Here is a 19,731-nt window from a genome sequence, read left to right as displayed (position 1 = left end):
ACAGGTCATGAGTCATCTGTATGCAGTGTAATCAGCCTGTCGTCACCTTTATCAGCATCTTAATGCAGCAGGTGAGAAACAGAACAAGTTGAATGTCACTTGTATTTACTGTAGTTAAATAATGGCAGTGCAGAACAGAATAAAGACTGGGTAGCATTCAGACAAACACATCACAGCATTTGCAGTAATGCCCATGTATCCTGCTCCAACACAGCCTATACTGCTGTTAAGATGAAGTATCAATAGAGGGCACTCAAAGACCACAAAAAAGTGCCACAACATCCTTAGGTTTTGTAATCTGATCTGTTTTAGTCACATGGAATGCAACAAATGTGTCACTTGATGGAGTGACACAAAGTACATGTGTCAATGATGACCGATGACAAGTCAAACAAATTAAAACTGTATTTGACTACTCTTGAGAAAAGCTGATATTAAGTTTTGAAAGACAAAAATCACATCAACTTTACACACTTTTCTGACTGACAATAGCAGTTCATATAAACTCAACATTGNCATATAAACTCAACATTGTAAAAGCCCTCCGTTTTTTCTTCTTTTTGTTGTAATTTGCTTTATTTGACAGGACAGTAGCAAGAGGAAGATATGACAGTGAGGAGAAGAATGGGGGAAGGACCTGCAGCAGAGGGCCATAGGCTCAAACCCACAGCGGCTGCGTTGGGAACTATAGCCCCTGTTCATGGGTTGCCCGCTCAACCTGTTGTGCTACCGGGGCGCACGTAAAGTTCCTCCTTAAGCACAAATGACACACATGATGGTAAAAATTGCTGCAACTGTTAAACGTGTTAATATATTTATTTAACCGATGCAGTTGCTTATTTCCAACGGACAGCTGCACGTTAAAGTTAAACTTTAAACTTCATATATTTAAACCTGATATTGTATTGAAGTGCTGTGGAGCCAACCTGGTCTGGAGCACGTTATGTTCAGAATTTCCGATTTAAATTATGTACATTTTTAATAATTTGCTTTTCTTTTTAAAATCCTTTTGTTGTCTAACAGGCTTTAATATGTCACATTCTTTTTACAGGAAAAGTTCTCCACAAGATGCCGGGTTGACTGGTATAGAATAACACTATATGGTTAAAACACAGTTTAAAAAAGCTTTAGGAACATACTGTAAAATGTAAAGCTGCTAAAACTTAAAGATATTCTATTAAAAAAAGCAAAACTGCATATCTTAAATGCTGAAATTTAAAAATGTCTTTTTAAAAATTGTATTTGTGTCAATCTAATTCAATGCACAAAAGCAAAAGTTAAAAACAATTACATACAAAGTGATGCTTCTCTGAAAATGTGTTGTGACGATGCAGAAACAGAGAAAGAAGGAAAAACTCTTGCTACATAATTATGAGGATCTTCAATTCAGCCTTTATTTAAACAGGCAAATCAGTCAAGAACAGTCTGTATGGTGCTCTAAAAACCCTCCCTTTCACTAATTCTGTTTTCAAGAACATGTGCATCAGCTTTAAATAATAACAACAACAACAATAATAATGACCAAACAGTGTAAACAAACTTGGTGCCATGTTTTTTTTTAGTGCTGGGTTGTCACAGTGTGACAATGCAATAACCCCATGAAAATAAATACAGTATTCATAAATAAAAATAAAGGAGTACTTGCTAATTAGTGCATCTATATGGGTTTCTTCTGCCCTAGTAGTGTTAAAAAAAAAACAAAAACAAAAACAACTTGACTGCAACAAAATGCTCTTTAAGACATTTTTCAATTTTCAGACTATCATGTGAAAAAAATTAAAACAGAGCAAAAACAAAATTTGAAAAAGTAAAAACCTATTCTGTGGTTTTGGATAAATAACAAGACGTCACTAAAACAAACTAAACAACTCATAAAGGTTCATGCTTTTTTGTTTCAGGGGAACATGTTTATGCACTATGAAATGGTATCTGAAGAAGCGTATGACTTCCTGTTAATCAACATATGGAGAAAAAAGTCAGTCATACCATAATGAGAATAATATCTCAGTTTTGAATAAAGTGGCAGTTTTACAAGAAACAGTCTTATATTTTCAGGAATAAAGAATATTATAAGAATACAGTTGTAATTTTGAAAATAATGTCAAAAATTACATGGAAGATAGTTGCAGTTTTCAAAAGAAGAAATAAATCTGACAAAGTCATATTACAAGAATGAAGTTGCCATTATACAAAAAAAAAGTTTCAATATTCAGAACAAGGTTGGAATTTTTAAAACAAAAAAAACAAGACAGTGGTAAGGCTTCAGGTCACTTTGCCTGACAGCCAAATGTGGTCACGTCACTTCACCAGCGAACGAGGACAAATAGGAGAGTGGGCCGGGGCTGTACTGCATGCTGCTCAGAGGAAAGTGACCACAAACAAGCCTTTCATTAGAATCACATGTAGCTCTACTTACTGTGACTTCACTGCTATCATGACATGGCTTTTTATTTTTCATATAAATATCAATTATGACCTTTCTCAAATCTAATTTTCCCCCCTTGCAAGTAAATCTTGATATTTCTCTTATGGCATACACAACAGTCACTGAAACTGCATCAGACAAAAACAAATAGAAAACACCTTCAATGGCAAACCAGGTGAGATCTCACAATGACAAGATATTGCAAAAACACATATAAAGGAAACACTCACTGTCGGTCCTACTGTATGACTAAAGATGAGCTATAATAAGGAATTTATGTCGAACAGATCTGCTAAAAGCTCTAGCTTCAATCCTGCATCAGCCTGTCTGTGCAACCTTAGGATGTTTAAAGTACCTGGTCATATAAAGCTCAATTTACGTGTTTAAAATGTATGATGTGCAGTAACATACATTTGGAAATGGTCTGCTAATAGTCCTCCTTTACAAGTTAAATACCTCCTTTGGTCCTATGTAAAGTATCTAAAAGAAAGTCTTAACAGTAATGTGAACAGTTTTGCATTACAGCATAAAGACTGTTAAAGCATCCAGATATGAGATTCTGTTGTACATTTAATTAACTGGCTCAATCACTTGTCACTAAGCAGATATTATTACTTGTGCTGGTCTATGTGTGTGTGTGTGTGTGTGTGTGTGTGTTTAATTTACTCACTTTTTAAGCAGAAATGTTGTTCTAAACGGTGCTATGTGTAGCATTTTACCATTAATACATTATCAACATGCACTTATATCAACAGTCAGGGTGATTAACAACTTATTCCTACTACACAAATACTTTTCTGACTTCTGGAATTTTTGTCTTTTTATTTTGTAGTATGAGTTACAGTTACATTACCCTTTACCTTCCCACATTTTTCCTAAGTTCATATGTAGACTTATACTGATAGGCCATAACATTAAAACCACCTGTGAAATATTTCATGGGTTTTGCTTGTGCTGCCAAGACAGCAGGAATGTGTGGACCTAAGGGTTTCCCATTGAAACGGGATTATTAGTGTTATTCACTTCACCTGACAGTGGTTTTAATGGTGTGGGTCATCAGTGTATAATGTAGGGATTTCTGGAATGAGAAAGTGAAAATGGGTTAGACCACAACAATGACTTTTTTTGGTCAAGAGTGGCTGTTACTAAATATGTACCAGGAGGCAGGTGAAGCAGCTGCTTAACTATCTGACAGAACATTAGCTTGCTTATATTTGAGCCATTCTGATTAGATTGAAAACATAACAATTAAAGGTATATGTTGGACTCATCTGAGCCCAAACTCATTGACAAAATACTGTTAAATTAAAGTGAAAAAAGCACATCTTGAAACAAAAAAAAAGTTAAACTTGGTTGGACGTTTCCCTCTCACTCTAAACTACTGGGTACTACTAACTACACGCATATTCCTCTCTGTATTCATATATGGATAAAGCAAAGTTATACACGCAATTACAGAAGATTGTCAGGCAAGCTTAGATTGTTTTTGTCTCCTGAAACTATCATTTTTTGAAGCCATGTTATAACTTGTGACTTTACACTGCCCTCCTGTGGAATGCATTCGATGAGTAATAGACACACGGATGAAGTTTTACTGGAACAACCATGTTCAGATCTCTAAAGCAGGTCAGTCAGAAATAAACTAAACTATTGAGGAGATAAATGCAAACAGTAAAGCCAAAAAAAGGAACCACTGATGATCTGTAAGTTTCTGGGTCAAGTTTTGGAAAGACGTGTAAATTCTAAAATGCTTTGCATAAGCTAACGATTCTGATGGTAGTCTTTACGTTTTCTTCCAGTGCCAATGTTGCTCATTTTATAGTTTATTTATCCTGCTTACTAGTTTTGAACAAGCATGTTTACTTTAGCATGCTAATGTTTATGGTAAACTTCATATTTTAGAATGCAAAAGTAAGCAGGTTAGTATGTTGATTTTAGAGGTATTTGGTCAGACAAATGCTTCACTTTGTGGACCATAGTGCAGGAATGACAAACGGACCAACAGTGGCAGCTCTATAGCCGAAAAAAGAAGATCTAGGTACAATTATGGTGTAAGTAAGCATGTTGATTTAAGGGAAATGTGACCTAAACAATGAAGAAAAATAGCCACATGCAGCACCTTAAATCCTCAAGAGATCATCATATAAAACTTCCTTGCAGTTTCTTTTAGTTTTTTTTTCTGATTGTCTGTTGGCTCAGTGTTTCACTTGGTATCTTTTACATTCTTGTATCTCACAAAACATTCATCACCTTTGCTTTGCCTTTTCCTTACTGAAAGAGCCAATATACCATCTTTAGCTTTTCTCTTTCTTATTTCACTCTTGCCTACCCGTCCTCAGTTTCTCTAGTCACTCCCAGAAGATGTTGGTAATGTCAGAGTCCAGGCTGAAGATCCAGATTACTAGTGGTGCAGAGATCAGAACGAATGACCAGGACACGCCTTTCACTGAGTGATGTAGCCTTGTTATCACTACACCGACCAATCCCCCACTGGCCCTTGCTCGCTGCAGCTCATCTTCCTCTTCAAGCGACTTTTTTTAAGATTTGGATTTCAACAAGGTGAGAGAACACAACAAAAGGTTAGACAAAACACACATAACTTTGAGGTAGCCTGCTGTGCATTAACAGAACCACTTAGACCACTTCCTCTGACCTGGATCTGGGTGCCTGGCTCGATATAGCTGCGGGCCAATAACTTGAGGGCCTCATCCATCAAGATGACAGGAAGTGACATCTTCAACACCACCACCCACTGAGGCCATGACAGTGGTCGTATCTGGAATATGACCTGGAGACACAATCAAAGCAGGATGTTGATTTTTTGGGTGTTGTATTCCTCACAACTGTTTTCGATGTTCAGCTTCAGACATGCTTTTGTGTCTAATCCGTATGTAATTTATAACTGCTAAATAAATATTGTTTCACAAAATGCCAGACGGCAGTCATTCACAAACACATACAGTTCATGCATCCTTACCGGAAGTGGGTCTACGTATAGAATCAGGAAATGTAGGGTCATGGATAGACAGATGGCCCCCACCAGCCAGGGGTTTGACCAAGGGGGCATTTTTAGCAAGGACTGGTTTTCTGAAAGACTGGAAAGTACAAGAGAAAGTTCTTTAGTTTACACTGCGACAAACATCATCCACCTGGGTTGCAGCCTGTAAACAGCCGACTGTAGTTTTATACCAAATCATTCTATTCTCATATCATATGCTGAATAACACTGGAGCATTCCTAACTTTCGGATATTTAAAGGTATGTAGTTTAGTCTGTGTTGCTTTGTTTTTTCCTTACCTGTTTAAGGCATTGCACATCTCTATGGTGACCAGCACAGACAGAGCCATAGTCATTGGATAAGGAGACTCAAAGACTGAACACTGCACACCAGCAAACTCGACATGGCCTTCAGTGCACTGCAGATAATGGGACTGAGGCACAAACAAATGCATAAATGACACTCATACTACAAATATGACATTCTATCTATATAAAGTATCAATAATTATAATGCTGTGATCAAAAAAGTAAATTCATCTTTCTCTTCTGGCAGAGCTTATCCAACAAGTGCACTTTTATCTAAACTATCTGAGCCCTACATGCAGCAGTTTGTTAAACCTTGTGTACACATGATGTTCTCTGTAGAACTGGAATGGTTGATTGACTGACTGAATAACGGAAAAGTAATCTACTACTATTTTTATAGTCAAATTTCAAAGATTTCAACTTAATCTGTGGGTAACTGTAAGACACTTTTTAAAAAACAGTTTCGAGGCAATTTATAGAACACACCATTCACTGGTAAAATGAACAAATAATTTGAGAATAACGAAAATAATAATTAATTGCAACCAAGTTTCCGTAATGCATCTGCCCAATTTGTCTTTATTAATGCTTTAAGCCCCTATCTGCTCTTTCTTTCAAATTTCCACCTGTAAAAAACATCTTTAACTTAAGTTAGAAACAGCTCCACAACTGTAAAACATTGACACTTATCCTCATCACCAGGCCAGATAAAGAGCTTAAAAACTGTAACCTAGAAAAAGAAGGGAAGCACGGTGCATCTATTTTAGTAATAGTGGTACTAGTCAGCTTCCTAATTTAACATGCCATCCTGAGCCAACTTCAAAAAATGGTGCTGAGTTGCAGTTTAATGACAGCCACAGTATAGTTCTGCGAGAGGGACGTACAGAGTGGAAAGGGTTAACAAGCCTAACATTTCATATCTATTTTATTTAACTCTGAGCTACGTCAGTTATGCTTTCATGAATAACTTCCACAAGTCCACTTTGAAGCCTAACCCTTTTCAACAACTTTCACATCAGCTTACAACAAAAAGGAACGCACACCAGAGTTCTTTTTAACCAAACTAAAACACATAAATAATCATTTTTGGTATTTTTTTCCCCCAGTTTTACAACATTAAACAGGCAAAGACAGGCCTGTAATAAAAGCCCTTTGACAGAAGCTCTTCTAAAGAAGCAAAGGACCGTGCTAATGCTCAGATGTTTTTCTTGTACTACCATCTCCTGCTAGTACTCACTTTTATGTTTGCACAGAAAAAAAACAACACTTTTGATAAGAGCTGGTTCACAACCTTCAATATTCTCAGTCTGTTTCTTAAAAACTGACAATTACCAAAAGCAGGCCTTCAGTGTCTGACTTGCTTATTTATTATGAATCAACTATCTTTAAGTACGTATTATGAACAAAGACATTTACCAGTTGATAGAAGGAAAGTTTTGGTCCATCATGGGCTGCCATAAACCACCAGGCTGCAGCTCCTACAGTGGCTGCTCCCACATAGCCTACAGAAAAATACAATCTGTTCAGTAATTACAAAGAACAATCTACAATATAAAAATGTACAAGACAATATGCTAAACAGATATTTTTGGATTATCTTGATTTAAAATATTCAATTAGGAATCTAATGGTCTCTGTGTTAGCAGAACTTGTGCAATGACTAATTATTAAGCTTTAATTATGGTAGCAGGTGTCTGTAATGATAGTCATTCTATCATAATTATTTGATGATGCCACCATGTCCCAGGTTCATCACTCACATCCAATGATGAGGTAGCGACAGAACAGCCAACTGGAGATTAGAGGCTCTTTGGGGGTGCGGGGAGGACGAGACATGATGTCCAGGTCTGGAGGGTTGAAGCCCAAAGCAGTTGCTGGGAAACCGTCAGTGACCAGGTTGACCCATAGCAGCTGGACTGGGATCAGAGCTTCAGGCATGCCCAGGGCCGCTGTTAAGAAAATACTGAGGAAAGAATAACAGATGGAGGAGGAGGAAACAAAGAGATTTAGTGGATTATCAATATGAAAAATGTCTTACCCAGGATCTCAGACAATAAATGAGGACACCACTTAATTTTCGGCTATATCTTTTTTTGCATACACTTGTATCAGCTAAGTGTGTTTTCCAACTAACCAGACCACTTCTCCTATGTTGGACGATATCAGGTATCTGATAAACTGTTTCATGTTGTTGTAAATGGCTCTGCCCTCCTCTACAGCGGCCACAATGGTGGAGAAGTTGTCATCAGCCAGGATCATCTCAGACGCTGACTTGGCCACTGCTGTGCCACTGCCCATAGCAATGCCAATCTCTGCCTTCTTCAGTGCTGGTGCATCGTTCACCCCATCTCCAGTCTGAACCAATGAAAGAGACGATAGTAAATAAGTGGAGACAACTGCTTTTGTTGTTATCTACACAACTATGACACTGCTTCAAGTACAAAGTCACACTCTCACCATGGCAGTGATGTCACTTAGGCTTTGCAGGTACTCCACTATACGGCTCTTGTGGGCCGGTTCCACACGGGCGAAGCAGTGCGCGGTCCGACAGGCCTGACGTTGCAGGTGAGGAGGCAGCTCGTCAAACTCCCTCCCAGTCAGGCCCCCAACGATCCCAGTGCCCTCCTGTTCCTCTTCCTGCTCTGTGATGATGCCGACCCTCCTGCAGATAGACAGGGCTGTCCCTTTGTTGTCACCTGGAGGAGAACCAAAAAGTTCAATTCATTTCATAGTAAAATCCTGAACGTGAAATTTCCAAATAAAACACGACGTGAAATGAGCTATACAGCCCTGAACATGTACCCACATCCAGGAGCAAGAGACATGTCACGTCAGCAGCTCCTCGATTGTAAGTTTAAATTTTTTTCAGATAGCCTGTTTTAAATTGAGAATTGTTTTTCTGACAGCCCCCAGCAGTGGGAACACTGTGTGCAGCTATCCCTTTTCAGTTAGTTTAAAATGGTAACAAAAGTTCACAAGGACAACATGGCTAGGATTCAGAGTGACATACCAACAATGGCTTCAGAAAATGACAGTGGTAAGGTTCTGGGCGGGTCGTCCTCAGCAACTGAGCACTGCACTCAGTCAGCCTAATGTTCATTTTAAAGCACAAAAGGCAATCTTTATTTTTCCAAGGTGCATTACAGAGGTTTTGAGCTTACGTTGTCTCTCCTGTGGATGGCTTCACAGAAGGCCCACAGATTAATGTGTCCTTGAATGGTACAATGTATCACATTTCTAATGTCTCTGCGCTTCCCACCACTGCAAAAGAATTTGTGTTAGACCAAAGACCAAAACCTTTCATGGCGACGCCCAAGCCAGAGGAAAATTCCTGTCAGATTCTGATTCCACTTGTGCTACATATACTCAGCAGCTCTTGGACACTGATCCTGAGCTCCTCAGCTAATGTAGCAGTCATCCAACTCCACCTCAGTGTCACATTGTTTAATAAAAGACAGTGTCCATTCACAAAAGAACCAACGGAGGATATCTGGGATACTGTTAATGGAATAGTGGATGTCGGTGTGCTTGTTGAATTTCAGGGCCCCTGCAACATACCAATGTATCCTGTGATGGAAGACTGACTCCAGGAAATGTTGTCTCCAAGCTATAAACCAAATTATTACAGCTGCACACCCTGCATTTCACCGTCTTGAGAACTGTTGCTATACATCAGCTTATGCTAGCCTTTTTCAGTGTCCTATTGAACCCATCATCAAGATACCTCTGAAGTAGAAAAAGCAGGAAATACACCAGACTTTCCAGATATTTGTAATTGCCAAATATTTTTAGCTTTATGGCGACACAAGATCTTGCAAATACTGACATCGACTCTTCTTTGATCCAGGATATTAATGATCTTTTGATTTGCAGTCCATACAGACAACAATGTCTATGTTATATGCTGATAATGCACAGAGCATTAGCTGGAAAGGGCCACAAATTCGGCTTGCACAGAACACTGCAAGGTACAGAAATTCTTATTTGTGACAGTCACCTCACTGCAGTTTGCAGCACACCTACACCTGTGTCCATCCACCAAATTTAGTTTTTTTTCCCTCTGCGATTTACACTGGTGAACTGACAAAAACATAACTTATTATATTATGTACAGTTGTGACTCGATAATCCGACACTAAATGTAAAACCTTCTTTTATGTCGGATAGCAAGGCTGTCGGATTGTCAAAACGGAGGTCGAGATAAAAGGAGAGCTTGATGCTTGAAGGGTAATTTGTTGTTAATATTCATTGTTCATAGTTGTTATAATAACCAATAGGGCTGGTCTGAATAGCACTTTCTGGTCTCTGGATATTCATGCCCAAGTAATGATGAATATCCAAATATTTGGCGCGGTCGGGGAGGAGGAGGAGACTTCCAGCCCAGGGGCGTGCTCTGACGGCGTGGAAGTGGCCGGAACGCACAGGCAGTACTTGCAACCTGCAGCCTGAACGTAGCCAATCTGTCGCATTTCTGTTGACTTCTTTGCACCATGGAATAATAATGCAGCTGTAACTTCATCCCTCATCCTGGCAGACTGCTTTCTACAGCCGGGGCACTGAGGTTTCCATCAGAAACTCACCAGCTAATGAAACGCATCCTGAACAAAACCTGCCTACATGGGAGGTTTGTGTCAGAACTGCAAACAAAAACTGAGGGAGTGCAAATGTTGGTGCTAACAAGTTGGCAGCCTGACTGCAAAGCTGTCAGTGAGAAAGAAACAGGAACTGTAAGCAAAAGGATATATTAGCAAGAATTGCAAAAAACAGTATACACAATTGTAAAAGCAATTTGTTTTACTTTTGAAATTATATTTATTTTCTTTTTTTCCCCCATTATGTTTGATGTTTTAGAAGCTTTGTTTAAACAGTTTGACACCAATCTGATTCCATAGAGGTGGAAAATGCAGAATTTCAAATTGAGTTAGGCACAAACAAATATTTTTGCATGTTATGGATAAACAGATATGCAGATATAACCTTAGCTGAGAATCTGTATCACTCTTAGAAAATAATGAGTGAAAGAGTGGTGCTTCTTACAGATGATTTAAATTGCCAACTCTGAACATAATCTCCTCTGGAGCAGGTCAGTTGCATATCATACCTTACCATGGTGATTTAGCCACGTTAAAAAAAAAGAGAGTCACCTTCGTGACACTGAAAACTCTGGCTTCCGAGTGTCTTAGAGAGAATCGAGGGCAGGGAAAAAGTATGAGCTGTGAGGAGAGAGGAGTTGGGGCAACAGATTTAACAAACTGAGACATCCTCGCTTCAGGGTGTCAGTTTAAAGCAACGTCAGTTGAATATGAAGTGTGGCACAGCTGCATCACCTGTCCATTGTTTTATTATAACTTACAGATGTGTTTTATGGTCTGTCAGATGAACAGAAGAGTGTTCATGGTAAATCACAGTAAATATTTTTTGTTTTAATTCAAGTCACAGCATGGTAGATTGTGACGAGAATGATAAACCTCTATCCCTAATTTTTTCAACCCAATCTGAGATGGTCATGTGGGAAGATTTTCTTCAATCTGGTGATTTGAGGAGGAATGAGCCTTAATCGAAGATGCACCTGTGCCAGAAAATCTCTGTTGTGTATTACTTTGCACATACTGGAACTGTGTGGTTTGACACATGTATCAAAACAGTTTTTGCATACAAAGTGTGCTGAATATTTAAATGTCTATGTCGTTTTGTGTGTGTAACCTTACCTGTGATCATGATGACTCGAATGCCAGCTTGCCGACACATTTGGACTGCACCAAGAACCTCTTTCCTGGGAGGGTCCAACATGCCCACACAGCCAACAAAGGTGAGGTCCGACTGGGTAGAATAAAAGCAATGGAGGGTAAGCACAGAGAACTAAACTAACAACTTTTTATTTCTTATTTAGAGCCAATGTTAATGATTGACAAAAAGACATATACCAAACCAACTACCTTTTAGCAGAATGAAGGATTGGCAATGTAAGTATTCTGCATTTTACAAAAAAATGACATGGATGCAGAATTTTACATCAGAGCTTAAGCACATGTCTGCACTATTATCATCATCACCTCATAGTCAGCAAAGGCCGCTGAGTTCTCCAGGTTGAGACAGTGAATGTCAGGGGGTGTGTCCCTGGTTGCCATGGCAAGGCAACGCAGCGTGTCTCGGCCTGACCCCCACTCCCGTACAGTGGACAGGATCTGTTCTCGAACTGCCGGGCTCAAAGGCACACGAGCTGAGCCACTAACCCGGATATAATTACAGCGCTCCAGCATGCTCTCTGGAGCTCCCTGAGGGGACAAGGTAAGACACATCAGGACAGGATTGTATCTTGTTGGCCAGTGGATAATCAAATGTATGGTAGTGTGTAACTTACCTTGACAAACATCTTGGCTCCAGAGGCAAACCTAGTGAGTTTATTAGATGAACAGAAGACAGACATAGACTTCCTGTCTCTGGAAAACTCAAGCGTCAGCTCCTTCCGCATCAGCTGTTTAATCACCTGAAAACAACCAATAAAAAGATAACTATGATGTGCATTTTAGTACAGTTTAGTGAGCTCAATTGGCAGAACACAGACACAAAAACTGAAAAGACCGATCCCAAAATGTTCACATCTATATACTAGCTGTGCACACACACTTACAGAGCAGCAGGCCGTAGCTCTCTCAGCTGAGCTAAGTCCTCTCAGGTCAGTGTCGAACACATTCATTTTCTCAACCAGACAGCAGAGGGCAGTCTCTGTTGCTTCGCCGACCTTTTCGTACACACCCTTTGCCTGAAGGAAAGGTAAAAGGATGCTGTTAACTGTTAACTGGCCTATGTACTGACCAATTTAGAGAAGCATTTGTGGTAACAAACAGTTAAAGCTAGATTCCAGGCTGAAAATTTCCAAAACCATATTTGATCATCGATGACAGTCTGAGCAATTACTGCAGCCATGTTTGCATTTCTCACCTCATTATAGTCCAGTGATGAGTCATTACACAGAGCACAGATGGAAGCCATCTCCACCAGGCCTTCAAACTGACTGCACTTTACCATCGAGCCATCCTTGTAACTAGAAGGATGAGAGCAAAGAAAAGAGAAAATAAATAGTGAAAAATGAAACAGATATTTAAATTGTAGCAAAGAGATCAATTATTTATAAGTGTGGGCTCTCATAATCCATAAACTGTCAAAGGTTGAGGATTTTGTGTTAAAAGTTAAAGACACTTACACTTCTCCTTCAGGGGCATAAGTAGATCCAGTCACTGCAAATTCACTAAGGCTGCAGCGCTCCCCCGACACACTGTCTACTATGAACATCTGAACAAATGCACATACACACAATCAGACACTGCAGCTCTGGATAAGTTCAGTCATGTTAGAAAATTACATTCGGAGGCCAGTGCATCAGTTTATTCTTAAATGTAAATTTTAACCAAATCTCAGATAAAAGGGAAATGGCCTGTGGCAGGTAATGAGGGGTAGAGAGAGAAAATGTACATCAGTTCAGTCATGTTGTATTTACTGTCTGATGCTCAGACACGGTTCGAGGAACACACAAAAAAAGCCCAAGGCATTTACCAGGCCTCTAGAATCTCTAGATATATCTTTGTACAACATCATAAAAAGCTGTGGATATTAGAAATAAAGACCTTACTTGTGGAAGCAATAGATAATGTGTAGATTAGATAATGCTGCAGTGAATCACTTCATGTCCTACAAAATAGTAATTACTGACTACTTCATATCATTGTTATGTAGCCATCCCTAACACTGACTCAAACAGTGCAGCGACAGTTATCTTATACGCACCACTCTGCTGTTTTCAGTTTCTACTAATTAAAATAAATGCTATTTTCTCAAACACTTTTTCCTGTTCTTCTCAACTGGTAACTTTCCTGTTTTCTTGATGCTCTAGATTTCTCACATTACAAGTATCATAGCCATTCCATTATTTTTTGGCTTTGATGGTGAAAAATCTTGAAATGAGCCACTGTAGTCGGCTAAAAGTAATGTCAACTTCCTTAATATTCTTATATTTTAACCAGCTTATATTAGCCACTGGCTGAAATATGTTTATGTTGTTTATATAATCTTAGGTGTGTGTCAGCCACTTATCTATTAGTTTGATGTGATGTGCCTCCTGCATCTTACCCTGCAGACTGACATCTGGTTGGTGGTTAATGTTCCTGTTTTATCGGAGCAGATCACAGAGGTGCAACCCAGCGTCTCCACTGAAGGCAGGCTGCGGACAATGGCGTTCTTTCTGGCCATCCTCCTGGTGCCTAGTGCCAGGCAAGTAGTGATGACTGCTGGAAGGCCTGGAAGGGAACGCAATAGGAAGTCATGAGAAAACAAAATATTCCATACTTCTTATTTCAAAACCTCCTAATGCCTGCACCTTACATGGTGAGGATTACACAGGACATGTGTATCTGAATACTACTTAGTATCATTCTCATGAGTTTATACTTTGAAAATAAAGTGCATGTCTGAAAGTGGCTGAAGTGGCTACAGTGGGATACCTGTACTAAATACCACCAATAGCAAAAACAGAAAATATGCGTGTGTAAAGAAGAAGTGATGTTTCTGCACAGGACAGATAAGAAGCTGGACCTTCTGGTATTGCGGCTACTGCCAGTGCGACTGCAATCTTGAAATAATAAACAGCTCCTCTCAGCCAGCTGCCTCCATGGACTGGGTCATTGAAATGTCCCACATTGATGGCCCACACAGCCACACATATCACACTGATGACCTGTAAGACACAAAGAAACACAGGTATGAACAGAGACATATATTAATTCTACAGATTATTTCTATGGATTTTTAAATTGTTAAAATCAATAACGAATTCAAAGTTGGAGTCCAAAGTCTTTGAAAAGACAGAAACACACACAAAAACACACAGGTTCTTGCCTTAGACAGTTGTTCTCCAAACTGGTCTAATTTCTGTTGTAGTGGGGTTCTTTCAGGGTCAGTGGATGCCATCTCGTCTCGGATTTTTCCAATCTCTGTCTGCACCCCTGTTGCCACGACAACCCCAATGGCTCGGCCCGCTGCAATATTGGTACCCTGTGCAAATATGATGATGAGCTTAACTCCACGTCTGTCAAATTTGCTTTCATCATAAAAAGTGAAATCTAATTTCTCTATTATAATTCTCCTTTAATAGCATGGTCCAATGTGTGATATAGAAGAACCACATTACCATGTGAGGTTACACTGACTCCAGAAGTACACAGATAACCACACAAGCAAAGACAGTCTGCATGTCTACAGGTGACTCGGCAGACACAGGTGTTTGACAGAGATAATACAAAACACAAACACACACTTTAACCATGGATGCGTTGCCTGTGTTACAAGTATGTTACAGGTATTCATTCCTCTTTTAGTGATTCACCGAATTTAACACAGGTACAGCCACACAGTGCTTGCAGTTACACAATTAGCGAAATGGAGATATCCGAGTGCGGTGAACGTGTGCGACGTGATTGTAGTGTAAAGAAACCTTTATTTGGAAGGCTTAGACATTGGTTCTTCAGTACTCCAGGCTATAACTACACCATGAAGACAAAAGAACACTCCAAGCAACTCTGTGAAACGGTCACTGAAAAGCAGAAGTCAGGAGATAAGTCAAGAACAAATTCCAAGCCACTGAGTGTCTACTGGAGTACAGACAAATGTATCATTGATAAATGGAAGGAATAGGGCACATAGAGCAGACCATCCTAAAAACCTGAATGACCATGCAAGAAGGAGACTAGTGAGGAAGGCCATCAACACACCTATGACTCCTCTGATGGAGTTACAAGCTTTAGTGACTGAGGTGTGAGAGGCTGTCCACACAATAACTGTTGCCTGTTCTTCATGAATCAGATATTTGGGGGAGAGTGGCAAAGAGGAAAAAAAATGTCATATTAAATCTAGACTAGACTTTACCAGAAGGCATGTTTGGGACTCTAAGGTGAACTGCAAAAAGGTTCTTTGGTCTGAATCTCACACATTGCACTGTGGCATTGTTCTGTTTTTCCCCCCCCTATTGCCTATAACAAATCATGGTAGGCGATCTTGCAATGTTAAATTGTAGATTCAAACTTTCCACATGAACTGAGAAAGAGCATGACTGGTCAAAATTTCCAGAATGAAATCAGCACAAAAACAGAATGCAAGAAAGTGACAGGCTTGGTATCCTGGCAACTAATCATGTGACTACATGAGATAATCAATCTGTGAGGTCAATTGTGATTCAGATTGTGGACGGTGACTGTGAAAAGTGACACACCTACCAATGAATGCCATGAAAAGAGCAAAACCAATAATACATTCTGACTCAACCGGCTCTAAGGCCCAGGCCATCAACTCCAACTGAAGATGCACTTTTTTTTTCAGAATATAGATGCATAGTTTTCAGACAACAACAACAAAACAACCTTATTATTGTGTCACAGCTGGCCTTTTCATTGTTTGTTTGTTTGTTTAACTAAATGTTATTCAAGTTAAAACAGAGTCACTGGGGACAAATTGCTGCAGCAGATTTATCCATATTTGATTCTCTAGTGGATATTTGGAGCTCTAGTGTGTATTTAGGAAAGCAGCACAGTGGGCAGGAATGAGTCTGGGTAAACTCCAATGTGTGTGGTAATGAAGGAATATGTCACCCTGCAACACTGAGGCTTATTGATGTTGACAAAAATATTGAAATAATGCCAACCTTATCCTTGAAGTGCAAGTAATGGGGAGTAACTTTATTACTTAAAAAGATGGTCGCCAGTGTTGTAATCCTGTTTATCTTTATGTTTTTTCCTAACTGTGTGTTCTGTGTTGTATGTGAATTAGAAAACATACTTATGTCTAAAACTACATTTCTAAAAGTAGGAGGCAAATATGGTTAACAAAACTCACGGAGAACAGCATGTTCTTCTTGTCCTGGTTGACAGCTCTGGGATCTGGTACAGGATCTGTGTGTTTCAGCACTGACACAGACTCCCCTGTCAGAATGGACTGGTCCACCCTGAGTGTGGTGGAACGGATGGAAGTCAGCCTGATGTCAGCTGGGACCTTATCACCAACTTGGGGTTGGGATGGGGGTACAGAGACAAAAAAAACAAAAACAAAACAAAAACAAAAATTTACTTTTCATCACTGTTTTTTGAGATTAGATTAGGTCATATGTGATATCAACGTTCGTCAATATACTTTGGTTTAATCTCCTCCATCACTTCAAAGAAAAAAACAAAATACAATGGGTATGAATGACTATGAAAAGCAACTTTTGGTACTTATTCAGAGAGTAACAGCCACAAGAAGTCAAATTCTAGTCTTGCTCATAACAAAATATTCAATACAGTGAAGGATTACACATCAAAGGTTGAACAGCCACAGATTCTGCAGCTCAAACTAGCAAGGCTCTCCTACCTCACCTCAAGTAAAAGATGCAAGTTGCAAACATGTTTTTTCCACATGCTGCATTTACTTAGCAAACAGCTACCAGACTCCACAGTGTGACCTTGTTACTTTGATCAGGTGATTGTCAAAACAACTGAAATAATATTTGTGTGTATTGGACATTCAATGGATAATCAGCTGGATGAGGACACCTATTGTGGGGAGTGACTCACCTGTTTCCAATCTGCACCTGCCATAAAAGAAGGGCTTGAGTCACCACCCGACACCAGACTGCTGTACTACACACAGTCAGCCAAATCAGGCCAGCTTAAGCTCTGTTTCTGTTTGTTGCCTTACTGATATTATTTTTACTGATGTACTACAAAGAAACCATTTAGAGGAGTAGAGAGAGAGGCGACTGAAATATAAGCCTGGAAAAGGACTAGTTAATGTATCAAGTAATGTTTGAAATTAGAGAATTAAATGTAGACAGGATTCATTGATGTTTATTCATTGAAACCCAGGATAAACAGTGTCTATGTGTTTCTCTGTTAGGAAATCAAACCAACGATATTTTAAAGTTAATATACAAAACCAAGAAATCAGTTCAGTAGCAGAATTCAAGGACCTTGTGGTTGTATTAGACCTTCAACTTAAATTTAATCTCCATGTAAAGAAGATTTTACAAACAGTTAAAAAAATCTGAACTGCTTTAAATTAATCAGAAATTATATTCCTAACCAGACAGCCCTACTGTACATGTACGCTATGATCTTCTCCAGTATCTCATATTGTCTGACAGTTTGGGCTCAAGCAGCCCCATCTACAATAAAACACATAAGCTCATTATACAATCAAGCTCTGAAAACTATGGATTAAAAAAAACAATGCAGTGGCATCACCGTCTTATTTTAAAAAAACACAATTTTTTGAGTTTTGAAAGCTTCATCGATCTTTGCTTCCTCAAATTAATCTTTAAATGCCTCAATAAATCACTGCCACAGCCACTCTGTGGATTCATCCATAGACAGGACGGCAGCAGGGTCTGTGCTGTTTTTATTGGTGTTGTTGGTCCTTTGTCGATTTTTACCGAAAAGCCCAACCACAGATGGAGTTGAAAATTAGCTTAATGCTATACACTCTATCTGTAATACATTAGATGTTTTCTATGTAAAATGCATGGTCCCTGATCAAATAAATAAATATCTGAAAATGAAAATAAGTGAAGCAAGTGCGTGACCGGAAGGGGTAAAGTGAAAAAGCAACTCTTGCCCTCCCCCATCAACATCACTGTGAGGCCTTTGAGCAAGTCCCCTTTGAGCAAGTCCCCTTACCCCAAACTTGCCCCTGCTTTGTAGCCAGAAGATTAGACTGTGGTTCTACTGGGCACCAGCCTGAATGTATAAAGGTAAACAAGTTGATGGGTTTAAAAAGGCCGTAACCTGTGCAATTTACTAGCACAAGCTACTAAACATGCACAGATCTACTGATCACTCCAACATCTTTGGTCAAAAACCATCCAAAGAGAATCCAATGAGTCACATTAAGCACAGCGTGCAGCTCTGTCCTGTAATTCCAGCTGACTTGTGGCACCGAGTTCCCATGCTCTGGATTAGTACTTTTACTACAGATAGAAGGACACTGGACCACTAAGACACACACACACACACACACACACACACAAGTATCCCTATTTCCTCTCTCTGAGCAGCTAAAAATATCAATGGGTATCTGGAGGATTCAACAATTTTCTTACTGGGTCAAGATAAAACTGTACATGTGTGCAAGTACACTGTTCAGAACACTGTTCAAACAACTCAGCTGGACTCATTTTTTTGTTGATACAACTGAACTCAAAGTGTTTACTTAAATAGAATTCTTTTCAGATGACTCATTTCAGTTGTTTAAAGGACAGCGGGCCAATAGAAGGAGGTCCCATTGGGTCCCATCTGTCCACTTGCTTTCTCAAACAAAAGAAAAGTTCAGGAAAATGTTGAGAAAACACCAGAAAATACGCTCAGATTCACTCAGAGATGTTGAAAGCAATGCTAGATTGGAATTTCCATCTCCTCTCAAATCAGTGGCCCACAATGTTATTACAACCATGTCTAAACAGTCATACACTAGAAATGCTGTGTGATTAAATATAAAGGTCCTCTCATACTCCCTGCAGTACGACACACAAACGACTGGAGAGAACATATTTATAAAAGACTTGAGGTTGGCAGTGGATCCCTTGGGTGATGTGGATTGTGGGGTGGGCCCTGTGTGGATCAAGCTTGTTTCTGCACAACCAATTTTAACAATTCCTTAAGCCGTTTCTGAGATGCGCTTTTCTGCTGGTGGAGGCTGTTGCTGTTGGTAAATGCTGTTGAAATTGGGGTTGTGTGCTTGGTCTACTACAATGGCTAGGCGGGTGTAGTCTTACACAGCTATTCTGCAGCACAGGCTGGTCTTGCACCTATTCATCATTCCATAATAGAGAGAAAAACACTGATTTATTTTTTTATTCTTAACATCAAGTCCATTTTTATTAAGTGGTGATAGACCAAGGATGCAGTGACAGTTTCCCCTCAAAATAGGGTATAAGTATGAGCAAGTATTATATTAGCAAATAAAAAATAGAATTATTTACT

General features: G+C 39.4%; 1 protein-coding gene across 1 annotated transcript in view; it reads right to left on the bottom strand.

Moving 5' to 3' along the window:
- Positions 1-1,369: 1,369 nt before the first annotated feature.
- LOC103356187 (sarcoplasmic/endoplasmic reticulum calcium ATPase 2) overlaps positions 1,370-19,731 on the bottom strand; it is a 26,623-nt gene continuing 8,261 nt past the window's right edge. The window contains exons 7-24 of the mRNA XM_008280258.1: positions 16,613-16,802; positions 14,624-14,779; positions 14,321-14,462; positions 13,859-14,025; positions 12,936-13,024; positions 12,674-12,776; positions 12,363-12,494; positions 12,093-12,218; positions 11,785-12,006; positions 11,440-11,551; positions 8,189-8,427; positions 7,866-8,086; positions 7,492-7,694; positions 7,148-7,233; positions 5,723-5,856; positions 5,403-5,520; positions 5,079-5,213; positions 1,370-4,956 (exon numbers count right to left, since the gene is read on the bottom strand). Of these exons, the coding sequence (XP_008278480.1) occupies positions 4,774-4,956; positions 5,079-5,213; positions 5,403-5,520; positions 5,723-5,856; positions 7,148-7,233; positions 7,492-7,694; positions 7,866-8,086; positions 8,189-8,427; positions 11,440-11,551; positions 11,785-12,006; positions 12,093-12,218; positions 12,363-12,494; positions 12,674-12,776; positions 12,936-13,024; positions 13,859-14,025; positions 14,321-14,462; positions 14,624-14,779; positions 16,613-16,802 (2,758 nt within the window). The 3' untranslated portion in view covers positions 1,370-4,773. The remainder of the gene's footprint in view (positions 4,957-5,078; positions 5,214-5,402; positions 5,521-5,722; positions 5,857-7,147; positions 7,234-7,491; positions 7,695-7,865; positions 8,087-8,188; positions 8,428-11,439; positions 11,552-11,784; positions 12,007-12,092; positions 12,219-12,362; positions 12,495-12,673; positions 12,777-12,935; positions 13,025-13,858; positions 14,026-14,320; positions 14,463-14,623; positions 14,780-16,612; positions 16,803-19,731) is intronic.

This window comes from Stegastes partitus, unplaced genomic scaffold (genome assembly GCF_000690725.1).
Source record: "Stegastes partitus isolate 25-593 unplaced genomic scaffold, Stegastes_partitus-1.0.2 Scaffold189, whole genome shotgun sequence".
Classification (NCBI taxonomy): Eukaryota; Metazoa; Chordata; class Actinopteri; family Pomacentridae; genus Stegastes; species Stegastes partitus.
This window is presented reverse-complemented; position numbering and strand designations above follow the sequence as displayed.